This window comes from Lygodium microphyllum, chromosome 4 (assembly GCF_053477565.2).
Source record: "Lygodium microphyllum isolate KBCC chromosome 4, Lygodium_microphyllum_v1.1.10, whole genome shotgun sequence".
Lineage (NCBI taxonomy): Eukaryota > Viridiplantae > Streptophyta > Polypodiopsida > Schizaeales > Lygodiaceae > Lygodium > Lygodium microphyllum.
The window spans coordinates 109,630,090-109,644,042 of NC_141138.1; the positions used below are offsets into that span (position 1 = coordinate 109,630,090).

The 13,953-nt window shown below is 43.4% G+C and overlaps 1 protein-coding gene across 3 annotated transcripts in view; it reads right to left on the reverse strand.

The window, feature by feature from the left end:
* Window positions 1–13,953, reverse strand: part of LOC148037466 (thylakoid lumenal 15.0 kDa protein 2, chloroplastic-like) — an 85,175-nt gene that overhangs the window by 18,411 nt on the left and 52,811 nt on the right. For all 3 annotated transcript variants that reach the window (XM_087677306.1, XM_087677305.1, XM_087677304.1), the window contains 2 exons: window positions 10,435–10,525; window positions 10,286–10,357 (listed from right to left, as the gene is read on the reverse strand). In XM_087677306.1, the coding sequence (XP_087533432.1) occupies window positions 10,286–10,357; window positions 10,435–10,525 (163 nt within the window). The remainder of the gene's footprint in view (window positions 1–10,285; window positions 10,358–10,434; window positions 10,526–13,953) is intronic.

The window sequence follows — 13,953 nt, forward strand, 5'->3', positions numbered from 1 at the left end:
TTGCAAAAGGGTACAAGCAGGAGCATGGAATTGACTTTGATGAGATTTTCTCTCCTATAGTCAAGATGACCACATTGAGAACCATTTTGGGCTTGGTTGCAATTAAAGATATGGAGCTCATACAGATGGATGTAAAGACTGTGTTTTTACATGGTGATTTGCATGAAGACATATGTATGCAACAGCCTAAAGGGTTTGTTGAACAAGGGAAAGAAAAAATTGTATGTAAACTCAAAAGGAGTTTGTATGGGCTAAAACAAGCACCAAGAGAATGGTATCATAAGTTTGATACATTCATGCAGTCCCAAGGCTTTCATAGAAGTCAAGTGGATCATTACTTGTACACCAAGAAGGCAGCAGATGGCAGCGTGATTATCTTGGTTTTGTATGTTGATGACATGCTGATTGCTAGCAAAGATACTCATGCCTTGGATTCATTGAAGCAAAGTCTTCATGGCAGCTTTGACATGAAGGATCTTGGTGATACAAATCACATTCTTGGCATGCGAATACTTAGAGATAGATCTAAAGGCTTACTCTATCTATCTCAGTAGAAGTATATCTCCAAAGTTTTGCAGCGTTTCAATATGGAGGGAGGGAAACCAATTGGGGTTCCATTGCCTCCATATGTGAAACTCAGTGCAGAGGACAGCCCTACATCTGATTATGAGAAGGCTGAAATGGCCAAGATACCATATGCTTCAGCTGTTGGCAGTTTGATGTATGCTATGGTTTCTACACGTCCTGACATTGATTTTGCAGTGGGAATGGTTAGCAGATACATGGCGATCCCTGGCAAGAAGCATCGGGATGCAATGAAAGGTATTATGAGATACCTCAAAGGCACAAAGGAGTTGTGTATCTGCTTTGGAAAGCAGCAAGCATCTGTTGTTGGCTTTACAGATGTAGACTATGCTGGTCATGCGGACTGCAGGAAGTCCACTTCTGGGTATGTGTTTACTTTCACAGGAGGAGCGGTCTCTTGGATCTCCAGGCTACAAAAGTGTGTTGCATTGTCTACTACAGAAGTAGAGTATGTAGCTGGCACTGAGGCATGCAAGGAGGCTTTATGGCTTTCACGTCTGGTGGGAGAGCTTGGCATCACAGAGTTACCTATTCTCCATTGTGATAGTCAAAGTGCTATCATGCTAGCACGGAATCCTGTCTTTCATGCAAAGACAAAGTATATACAGGTGAAGTATCACTTCATTAGAGATGTACTTGACAGCAAGAGCATTGAACTTGTCAAAGTGCATACACATGATAATCCTGCAGACCTTCTCACGAAGGATCTTCCAACAGAGCGGTTTGCTCATTGCCGACAGATGATGGGAGTTGGATAGATATATTTATTTCAGCTTTGTACATACTTAAACTTAGCTGATTCTTTTCTCCTCTTAAGGCACATTGCCTTTAGGTGGGAGGTTGTTGGGAATAAAGGGCCATCATGCCTTTTATATGTGCACGGGTGTGAACACACCCTTAGCACATTGTACTTTCATACATATATCTATCTAAAACCTAAAGTGGTACTCTTGTTATTGTACCAAAAAACGTGTTCACTCTCTACTGTGCTCACTCGCACTCTCTCTGTCTCCCTCACTGAGCGTAAGGTCTGTCTACCTCTATCTTCGTGCCTAACCTTGCCCTACAAAGGTGGAATCCTAGATCATTGGAGAAGACTTCAACAACTTGGAGGCTTTGGAGGAACAATAGGGCAAAGGCAGAAACTACCAGGGCATGGCTGGGGAGGAGCAAGAGGCATGGGAGGTCTTTCTGCTGGCAGTAGGAGCATACAATGCCTGGAGAGACCCAGCCTTCCACAGGAGGGAAAGGTCATCGGACTTCTCTTGGGGATACAGGCGTTGCTGAAGTGGTTGGACAGGTTTTATGTGGGAGAGTGGGGAGGCTCTCGTCGAGGCCAGATTGAGCAATTGGCAGGCACCACGTTGTCCATCATTGCCCGGTTCTCCTGACACTTGATCCCCCAGCATCCGCCCTAGCCACACAATCCTGTCGGATCCTTGACTTGATCTATAGGAGGGAGAAGGTGACGAGACAGAGCAGATTTGGACCAGAGAGTGCGGTAGGAGGGACCCAATAGCAGAGGAGGTTGTAGAGGTCCTAGCCAAGTCAAGTAGAATCTACCAAGAGGCAACCTTACAGGCTAGGCAGTAGAGATGGAAGGAGGAGAGAGCACTTCGATGGGACCTTGCAACCACGAAGAGATTATTACAGGAGGCACCACGGGATCCCACCCTCCACGCACAGGAGGTACGTGTACGAGCAATCATTGCTAGCCGAGAGGACAAGCGCTCAGAGTTCTCTTTCTGCACCTCAGCAGCCTTTTGGGCGTGGAAGGGGGACGCGATGTGTGCAGGGAGTTCTTCCAAGTACACTAGCTTCGCACCGCAGGAGAGCAGATACGCAGACTTTGGGATCAATATGAAAGGACTCGTTCTAGCCCAAACAAAGTGATGGAGATTGCCACCAACTATTACACGCACCTTTTCTAGTAGGAGACAGCCTCAGCTAGAGGAGAAAGATGTAGACAGTAGGTCTGGGATCACATCCTGTCCCTCGTCACACAGGATAGGGGACGCTTCCTCCTAGCCCCCTTCATAGAGAAGGAACGAGAGGAGGCTTTCCATACACAGGATGGGCAAAAATGCCCGACAGAGGATGGCCTCTCTAAGGCCTCCTTCACTACTTGGTGAAGGACCCCCTACTAATGGCCTTCCAAGAGATTTTCACTTCAGGACCACAGATGCAAGGGAGTCTTTCAATAGGCCTTATCAATCTTCTCCCCAAAGGGGGAGACCGGTTGGAGCTCTCCCAATGGAGACCGATCACCTTATTGTCAATGGCCTATAAGGCACTGGCAAAGATGATTGATAGGCGACTACGCCCCATGCTTCCAAACATCATCCATGACACACAAACAGGCTTTGTCCAGGCTAGGAGCATCCGAGACAATGTATTTATCTTCTTTGAGGCGACACAGTGGGCTCAGCACAATGGGTAGAGACTCGCCGTACTACTCTTGGATTTTGAGAAAGCTTATGACAAGGTGGACTGGGATTTCCTAGAGAGCACCATGGTGAGGTTGGGTTTCCCCCAGGTTTGGATTCGCGAGGTTTCTGCCCTTTACAAATCGGCCACCAACAGGATTCTCATAGGCAGAAGGCGAGGGGAGGAGTTTCGGCTAGAGAGATTGATTCGATAGGGCTGCCCCTTGGCCACATACCTATTTCTACTCTTTGCAAAGGCGATGTCTCACTTCCTCAGGTCAAGTGTGAGCAGATTACGCGGCTTCCGACTTCTAGTGAGAGAGGAGACTGAGTTGTTAGACTCAGAGTATACAGATGATACAACACTCTACATAGAGGACGATGAGTTGATGCTAGAGAGAGTAAGGCTGGCTCTTGATGTATTCTATTCTGCAGCGGGAGCGAAAATTAACTAGCAAAAGTCGGTCAGCAAAGGGCAGACCGTCCGGTACCTAGGGTACTAGGTGGGACTCGACATCACTCCTGCCTAGCAATTTCTTCATGTCCTTGATTCTATTCAGAGAAAACTGACCTACTGGAGCACGGCTTACCTCTCACTAGCCAACCAAGCCCTGGTGGTTAACCAAGTCCTCCTAGCGACGGCCTGGTACGTCGCCTCATGTTGGTGCTTCTCCTCATCTTGCATAGTGCAGCTTCGCCGCCTAGTGCGGAACTTCCTTTGGTCAGGGTCAAATGGCTCCAGGGATTCCAGGGCCAAGGTGGCGTGGGTGACCATCATACAGCATCGGTCAGAGGGAGGGCTTCGGATCATAGACCCAGAGTATCAGAGTATGGCCCTCTTGGGCAAGCTAGTTGTCCACGGCCTCATACCAAGCGAGCAGACCTGGAAGGTCTTATTGCATGAGGGTCTCAGGACTGTAGACCGAGGCTTGGTGATGAGTGGAGGCCGTCCCTAAGATGGATCTTCACATCAACCCAGATCACCCCCCCCCCCCCAAGATCACCTTTCTTACGCAACTTACTCCACGTGTGGCAGGGCCTCCGTAAGGCCCTAATCTAGGGCCCCCCAAGCTGCCAGGAGGAGATAGACCGTCAGCCGGTGATCTGAAACTCCCAAGTCAAAGATCAGAAAGGGGCACAGATCAGCGAGCGCCCCCACATCCAATGGGCTGGTTGGGAGGCCGGCCCAGCTCATACCATCAGGACATGGCGGGAGGTGTACAAGATGGCGGACGAGGAGGTGTTGCAACGAGTATCAGGTTGCTAGAGAGGGGTTGAGTTGAGAAGAAGGGAGATAGACGCAGCAGTACCTCTGGAGTGGCTTACTTCCCCAATACGAGAGCCGATAGAGCCCAGGGAGGTATGGGCAGCTAGGTTTTCACCAACAGGCATCCCCCTACAAGTGGTAGGTAGAGTGTGCGGCACTCCACAGGGGACTTTCTTCGCCGTTCAAGAGGGGGAGCGTCTGGTCCTTGACAGAGGGCAGTAGGATGAGGGGATAGCCGCTCTTTTGTGGAGAAGGATTCGGGTGGTGGGCCTTCAAGGGAAGACATGGCGACTGGACCCCTATGTTTTCTGGAAGGACCCCTTTGGATCTGGGAGGGCAGACCACTTGATGAGTTGGAGTGGGATCTAGGAGAGTGGCTATGGCCAACCACTGCGGTCACCAAAAAACCACCCAGGTTCCTTGAGTACACTACCAAGATTGGCAGACACATACTAATGCAAGAGGATATGGATTGGGCGCTTTCCAACGGACCTTCTCGCGCCGCCTATGGGATAGCTGGAGACCGAGGAGAGTGTCGTATTTCTTATGGCTAGTGGCACATGAAGGCTTGGCGGTGGGAAGTTAGCTTGCCTAGATACAAAAGGAGAGAGGTTGTAAGTGCTGCACACAGCAACCTCTGGAAACCCCAAAGCGCTACCTTTGGTTATGTGAGGAGGTGCAATTCGTGTGGAGAGGAGCATGCCGCATCCTTTGCTGTATAGCACCCAGCCTTGGATGTATCTCATGGGGAGCTTTCTATTGGCAAGCAGTCAACCAAGGCCATCACCTTCTATATGAGGCTAGAATGCAGGACACGATATTCATTATCGAGCAAGGTCGTGCGCAGTGATCGGTTTAGAGGCTCTACCCATCCGCCAAGTATTGGAGCCCACAGCAGACCACTCGGAGGTATGGGAGATCATAGGGAGTCTTACTGGATGGCATATCTAGAAGGTGCGGTGTCAGGAGGCTTTCGGCAGAGAGAGACTTTCAGTACAGGCGACCTTAGCAGAGCTTTGGTCCTCCATCATCCACTCCCTCCGCGACCAATGGGATCAGGTGCACGGCGAGTCCAGGGCTTGTTAGAAGCTCCGTTGTCATTTCATGCGCAGTTGGGGCGGCTAGGACCTGTTTTTCGTGATGGAAGCAAGCAGCCCCAAATGATGATACACCCCCCCTCCATGGCTTCTTGCCCCCATCCCCCCCATACCGCCTTGAGAGGCTTGTATACATGATGTATTTGTGACTTTGCATCAACTCCAGCTAGTCTATTGAGCATGAGCACTCTGTTGTAATCAATTTTTTTGAGTAATATAACCAACCACATTTTACTTGCAAAAAAAAAAGAAAGCATTGATCTCATCCTTGGCATGCTGTGGTTTTATGCTTGTTCATCCCCTAAGTATAAAGATCATGTAGTCTTTTCAACATGTTGGTCATTTCTATGTGGTGGAGAGTAATCCACTCTCTAAGACCACAAAATCAAATATAAATTTTTACAAATGTATGTTTGAACCAAATGATGGAACATAAGCCTCTTTTACTGATAAATTTCATCTTTTTCTTAGCAATGGAATTCTCTTTCACTTAATAATTTTAATTACGATCATTTCACTAGCAATACTTATCTAGATCTCTTATTGCATGAATTTGCACATGTTTTTCCATCCCAACTACCCAATGAAATTTCGTCATACCATAGTATATTAGATTATAGAATAGAAATGACGCCCAATAGTCATCTTATCTCTAGGCAACCTTACACGTTCAACTAGAAAGAGGAGAATGAGATAGCTAGGAAGGTGTATGACTATCTTACTACAAGCTTTATTGAGCCGAATAAGTCTCTATGGAGCGTGCCCATTCTTCTCACTAACAAGAATGTCATGATACACTTTTGTGTGGACAACAATGATCTCAACAAAGTGATCATCAAGAACAATGATCTCAATAAAGTCATTGAAGGAACATGTTTTTTTCACACGAGCATTTATGCCTTGGATATGTCATATTGGTTCACATTAGGATTGACCCTAAAAAGGTAAGAGTAGTGCTTGATTAGCCTTATCTTCAAGCAATTGGGCAAGTGAGCTTTTTAAGGTTGCATTCAATATGTTTAAAAGTCCATTTAGAACTAGGCTTGATCCACGTGCTGAAGGGTATCAAAGAAGAAGAAGTACATTAGTCCACCCATTGCCTAGACTAGTTTGCTTAATCAATGTTTTCAAACATTAAAATTCATGGTCATGCCTACACCAATGTTATGGATCATTGATTCAAATAAACCTTATGAGGTTCATCCGGATGCTAGTGACCACACTAAGAAGAAGAAAAGAGAAGAAAAGAAAGAATTCAGCCCTATCTCTCTATGTGCTCAAGTCTCCATTGCTTTTGGGCATGTGCTCTTAATTTCTTCACCTCTTTCCCCTCTTGTCTGTTTTCAAAATTATTTTTTAACCTCTATTTGAACTTCTTTTGTTTGTTCCAATCATTTACAATTGCTATTCTCAAGCAAATGTTACAAAAGTTATAGGCAATATATAACATCAATAATAATCAAGAAAATACTTTTAAATGTACTACTTTTACGAGTTATTTATTCCATAAACTTGACTTATTTTAACCCATCTTAGCTACTATAATGATCTTATAAATTGATTTTACTTTCTATATAATCTTGTTTTAATATTTGAACTTCATATTTAGCCCAAAAATTCATAGTACTCTCAAGAAACCAATCATATGATAAAGCACAAACTGATAACACAAAACATAGTTAGGGTTTGGGTAACTCAAAGACAATGAACACAATGAATAATGAAATAAATGACTACAGAATATATGATGCTCATGCAACAAACACACTATGCATTGAATATTGAACGTCGAACTCTTATATCTTTGGGATCAAGGCAGAGGTTATAAGCTCGAGAGTGTGTCGTACTCCAAAATGGATCCAAAAACACAGCAAGCCAATCTCCTTGTGTCAAGCACCAATAAACGTAGCCAAGGAGGTTTGATCTAATGCAAACATGTAGTGAGAAGATAGAAGACTAAAAACGCAAGTACCTGAGGAGAAAGAAAAATTGGGCGACAACTAAAGACTGTAGACAACTGTGCAGGAGATGTAGGCAACAACTGGAGAAGAGAGACTCAGCAAACGCAAATGTCTTACAGGCAGCAACAGTATGTGACTAATGGCAACAGCTCCAACTAATGACATCAGCAATAAATGCAAGGTTCAAAGTGCAGGCGAAGCTCCAAGATACCATGCAATAGCTCATAGGTGGAGTTAGGGACTAGAATCATGCGCCAAATGATAGCATATAGCAAGGGGAAGACCTGCTGACTACAATGTCCTCTGCGAACGGGGTGTGGGCAGCAAAGATAGGGCTCTTGAAACTTGCAAAAAAAATATAGAGAGAGAGTGGTGGGCTGCATGCCTATTTGTAGTCATGCTGAATGTTGATACAGTGGAGTGAGCCTCAGAGTGGCCTTGTCTCTAGAACCAGCATCATGGTGAGCAGAGCTTGGAGGTAACTGTGCTCTGTCCTGGAGGCTGGCTGATCTAGTGGCAACACCTATGAATGAAGAAGCTTTGTGGAGGGAGCAAAACACAATCCTCCAAGCAATGGGATGTCAAAGAAGACACTAGAAAATGATGGACAGCAGTAGAGGAAGCAAAGCGCAATCCTCAGGATCTGTTTGAGATGAAAAACATGCTCAGACCTCTGCAAGATGATGGCTGCTGTAAAAGCAACTGCTGGGCAGCCAACCAGAGGAGAACAAGCAAAAGTGTGAGTGAAGATCTCTCCAAAAAACTGGCTGCAAACAGGCAACATTTGGGCATCCCTTCAAGAGAGGAAAACGCAAAGTCAATGATGATGACCAGCAGTACAGAGTGCTCCAGGGGCAGAAGACCAACAGGACAGGCTGCTAAATACTGAAATGTAGTAGTAGCAGATGGAATTGGGGCCTGAAATTGAAAAATGCAGGTCAGTTGCTGTAGTTGACTGCTGGAGGAGAGAGAAAAACTGATGCAACGAAAGCCTGGCCCACAAAATGCAACTTTGGGAGTAGTGTCAATGACCAGCAGCACCAGGGCAGCAGTCTGCACAGCAAAACGCATCAGACTCTGGTGTCGCCTCCAAAAATGGTCATGGCTGGCTGGGAAACCTCCCAAAGAAGGACAGCACTTGGGAAGAACTCCATGGCATGAACTGAGATGTCCTCTGTCTTGGGGTGGGGGCAGCAGTGGAAAGTGCGGAGAGGTGAAGAACCTGATGAAGAATGAATCAGATGAATGGTGACAACGATGCCCAGACTTATATATAGGCAAAAAAATGGGCATTTGACATATCATGCACCAAAAATGCCAAATAATACAAATAAAACCTTTTTAGGGGTATAAATGCAGACCAAATTTATGAATTAATGTAATACAACTACATGTTGATGCCCTTAATGACTTTGGTTGCTCAACATGGCTTATGGGAGCTCCCCAGACAGAGATGCACAACTAGCTCTTAAGCCCTCAAGACAGCTTGCTGCAAAGGGTGATACTTCATGTTGGTAATGGCCAGATGACATCTTGGTTCAAGTTACATGGTGTTAGCATGGAGAGGCTACCACCCTTTCAAAACTCCCTTCATGCACTGTCTCTTACTTTGAGCCACTGAAACACCAGCACGACCATTAAACAGGATCTTATTCAGCTGGGGATCAACAGCACATGGCTGGCAGTAGTACTTGAGAAGGGGATGACAATGGCTTTCTACTAAGGCAATTTTCTCCACGCCACTTAAGGATGGCTTTATTATATGCCCTAGATACATGGATACTCATCTATCATATGGGATACATACCTCTTTACACTAGCTAGAAATTGAGACTGGTAGATATACATCCAAACCCCCACAGAAGCATACATGTTGGATTTGCGAGCAAGTAGCGGAGGCAAAGGAGCACCACATCTATCAGTGCTCACTGTACTAGGAGACCCAGGGGCACTTCCACTATCTATCAGCCCTGGTCATGAGGACTGTTCAGCCCTGGTCATGAGGTCTCTTCTGTTCATCCCCAGTTGTGAGGACCATTCAGCCCCGGTTGTAAGGTCTCCATCTCCAGATAGCCCTATCAAGCACAGATTTTTCAGATCCATCCATGAAATTGGAGAAGAGTGGATTGGGAGATGGGAGGAACTACAACAGGGTGGAATAGCTATTGAAGCCCTCCTTGCTTCCTGCCTTATGTATGATATGAACTTTTACATAAGGACATTCAAACATATGCATACCTCGATGAACATTACTTCAACCTGAGGTCTATAACTCACACTAATGCACCTGAATGTGACTTAACTATGCTATGTTTCCAACACATATTTCCTGTCTGGAAACCACCCGCACACAAACCATGCAAATGTGTAGAATAATCTGAACTGTGCATGTTATCAAAAACACAGTTGCCACTGTCCAATCCACAATAGAGCCCCATTACAATCACAAAATCAGGCAGTGCACTTACGGCTTTGGGAAAATGAAACCAACAAATAGATCAAGCCAGAACCCTTCTAATGCATGTCTAAATAGACAGAGAGAAGTAAAGATAGATGCTACAGACTGGAACAAGCTACTTTGACCAGCGAACTTTTGCTGTTGTATATAACTTTGCACTTCAAAAAACAAGAAGATAAAACAAAGGAAAGTAACCACCATGAGGTATAGAATCAATGCAACAAATGCAATACTTGTCACAAGTATGTCTGAGCTGAGTCCTGATAAATCCAGGAAGTAGATGGATGGTAGGAGGTTAAATTAAGAAGGCATAACATGCAAATCTAGGGCTGAGGCCTGGTAAAGCCTGTCAATGTTAGTCACATATGAATTTTTTGCCAGATTAAAGACCTTGATGTTTTTGTAAAAAGAGAATAGAGGGTTATGAAAAAAGCATATAGAGGACCAGACTTAATAATCGAGGGAACATTATCATAATCTATGTCACTTACCACCCAGAGATGGGTCTGCAACAAAAACTATAGTATTCTCATCCACTTTCCAGAAATCCCTAATCGCAAGTCCTGTGGAAAAATCACTAAAGGTCACATGATATTTGAAAGTGCATAAAAACCTGGCAGGATATTATCACAGTTTAAACCTGGGGTGTTGGGATAATTCTGTGCCAAAACCCTAACTTTAAATCCCGTTTCTTCCTCAAGATCCGTCACTTCCTTTACAATTCGTATCTCCTGCATCATTCCCAAAACCCGCTAAGAAAATCAAGGACTTGGTTGACATTTGTTAGAGACTGAAATTTGAAATCCTAACTTGCTCCAGAATAATCTACTACCAGGCTCAGAGAGTTGTGACCTAAGAAAGAGCATGGGGAATGCAATTTTTCTCTCAAACAGTGGTATCTTAGAGCCCAAAAAACCTATCCAAAAGGCATCAATACTGCCTGTATATCCATCTTAGAACTAGAAAGCAAGCTCAAATAAAATCCACGAACATATAGAAACAAGCTAGAAAGCAAGCTCAAAATAAAATCCATAAACTTTATTATAAAACTGTGATTCTGATCAGACCAAGAGCAAGCTTAAATAAAATCCAAAAACAATTCTTTTGTGGATTTTATTCGACCAAGACCAAGACCAAGAACCCTAATTACTGATTTGACCAAGATCCTCATACGATCAGAAATAAGCTGGAAAGCAAGCTCAAGTAAAATCCATAAACTTAATTACAAGACCTTAACTACTGATTAGATTAAATTAATTTATGTCTGCACAAACTTGCACTTTTTTTTTTTTTTTAAAAGTAACATGTGCATAAGCTTATGCACTAATTCATTTCATTTTTTTACTGATTGACCTGCCCCCTGTCTAGTAGAACTCATGCAATGACCTAGACCCACCAAAGACAGTTCCAAAGATACAGTGATTTTTTCTGTCAACCACAAAGGCCCATAATACCCAATGATTAGTTGAGGGAGTACACGTTTTTTCTGCTTCATCTTCTTTAATCATTTTCAATCACAAAAGAACTCGATCACCCTCAGTAGAGTCTACATGTCTACAATCATAATCTGCTGTCCTCTTATAATTTTCTTGTGACTTTTGAAGAGCTTGATTTACTTTCCTGTACACTAAATCCATATTATCAACATACCTATCTACCTCAAAGATTTTATCCTTTTAGGGAAAATAGGAGGAACCTTCTTACCACCTTCAACTATCTCAAACATGGCCTTGTCAGTGGAACTATGAACAGTGTTGTTAAGCAAACTCCAATGTAAGAAATTGTTCCCATGTGGTCTTATGCTCTGAGAAAACACTTCAGAAGATCCAAGAAGGTAGACATTGCCTCTTTTGTAGAAATTGTCTCTTTTAACTATCTATCCATCTATGGATGAAACAAAGACAAGAACTTCAAAGAAGCATCTATATAGTCAAAAATTCCTCTGCAAAACAAGATGGTCATTTCTTGGATCTCTATCACTGATGATATACTAAGGCATACCATGATACTTGAAAATGTTATACATAAACAACCTTGCCAAATGATATGCTTTTACCCTCTTCCACACCAGAACAAAATGTGCCTATGCTCTCCCAAGGTGTATCTAGAATTGGCAACGGATGTAAAAGTCCCGATACCTTATATCAGTCATACTTAACCTTCTAACATATAATGCATGTTCACACAAAGGCATCAACATCACGCCTCAAAGCTGGCAAATAAAAGAAAGACTCCACTACTTTCACCGTTGCATCAATACCTCGATGCCTTGTTTACAATGGAGCATGACTTTCAATATTACTTTCGACCTCAACAGCTTCATTACACATAAGCAACCGTGCATCATAAGACAACCATCCCGAAGACCATAATGCTCATGATGCTGACTATCAATCAACTGATCATAAATCCTTTTGAAATTTTCATCTTTTGTCTAACTTGTCTTCATCTTATCCAATTCCTAATTCCTAATTCTAAATAATAGATATGGCTAAAACATATGGTATCTTGGATAAAGCATCAACCACAACATTCTTCTTCCATCCACATAAACAATCTAGAAGTGGAACATGGACAAGAAGTTGGCTCAGCTCATATGCTTCTCAAACAACTTTGTCTGAGTGAGAAAACATCTCAAAGTCGTGATCAAGCTGAACAACAAAACGAGCACGTAAACAGATAGTGCTTCCATACATTAAGAGCATGAATGATAACTAAAAGCTCTTTCTTGTAAACCTGCAAATCCTCACCCTACAAAACTCTACTCGCATAGGCCACCACATAGCCATGTTACTTGAGAATTGCACTAATGTTGTTCCCACATGTATCACACTATACCAGAAAGCTTTCCAGCACACAAAGATGTAAAGAAGAGGACAAGAGAAAGAGAAGAGAAGGGAAAGAAGACTGTAGGGAGGAAAAAGAAAAAAAGTTACATTAACGTCTACAAAAGGCCAAATTGGCCTATGAAACCAAAATGTTACATCTGAGAAGTCTCGGCATTTCACATGTCCCAAGAAAGTTGTCATCTAATGTTGTGACTAACTAAATGGAGAAAAAACATGGAACAATACATAGCTAATGAATACAAAATAATGTCTAAGACAGATACAATGTGAAGCTGCTCAAGAGGCACTCATCCATGGATGTCTCCCATGGGTCTATCTAGCATAGACAGGCTAAAGCGATGAGAGAGAAAGAGAAAAGAAGAGAGAAAGCCGAGAAAGAGAGAGAGAAGGGCAAGAAGAGAGAGAAAGAAGGAGAGGAAGCCATGGAAGCTCAATGAAGGTGAAGAGATAGTTCTTTGTTAATTCTTTGATGCCCTAAAGTGGGTCACTTATACCTTTTATACCCCGGTCAGTGCGACTGGGTATTTATCCATGGTTCCCATTCACTCTTTACACTCCATCTTGACCCCAAAAGTTTTTGTCCTTAGAAACAAAAACCAAATGAGGAGGACTTATTGTAGTGGCTAAGGAGTAGGGCTACAGAGTACTACTCTAATCAGCATTACAATGAGAGAATTTTTTGGATGAGGAGCTCATATCCAAGAGGAATTTGGGTGTATGGATATATATAGATGATATACATGAAATGGGCATTTGCACATGGGAACTAGACCACCAATTCAAAATAAATGGGGTCTTCAAGACTAAGGGCAACATGCTGCCCACCATAGGTCTACTAGGGGTAAATCTCCCATAACTTTTGATAGGCTGCTCCAAACGGGGTGTGCCACATGTCAAAAACAGAGCTTATGACGAGTGCTTTTAGACCATGTATGAAGCTCTTGGCTGTAATTAATGCAGGTACAAATTTGTTCTAAACAAAAGTACTGTTTGCATGCAGTCTAGGGTCAAAACAAGGCATGTCTCATTAGTCTTCAGACCATTGAGCCTCTCTTAAGTGGGAAAACTCCTCAAATAGTTGCTAGTCGCTAAGAGGCTTCTTATGAGGGTAGGCCTTGCCATTTGATGAGGTATTCCTTGATTGATCGAGACATCGAATTCTTATCTCACTATGCAAAAATTGCCTAAGGAATATATTGAATGATGACTTTATCGTCTATAGGGGATAACTCCTCCACATGGTCCAGTGAGGTGCCAATAAAGGGATTCAACTGGCTGACATGAAACACCTTGTGAATCTTGGTTGAGAA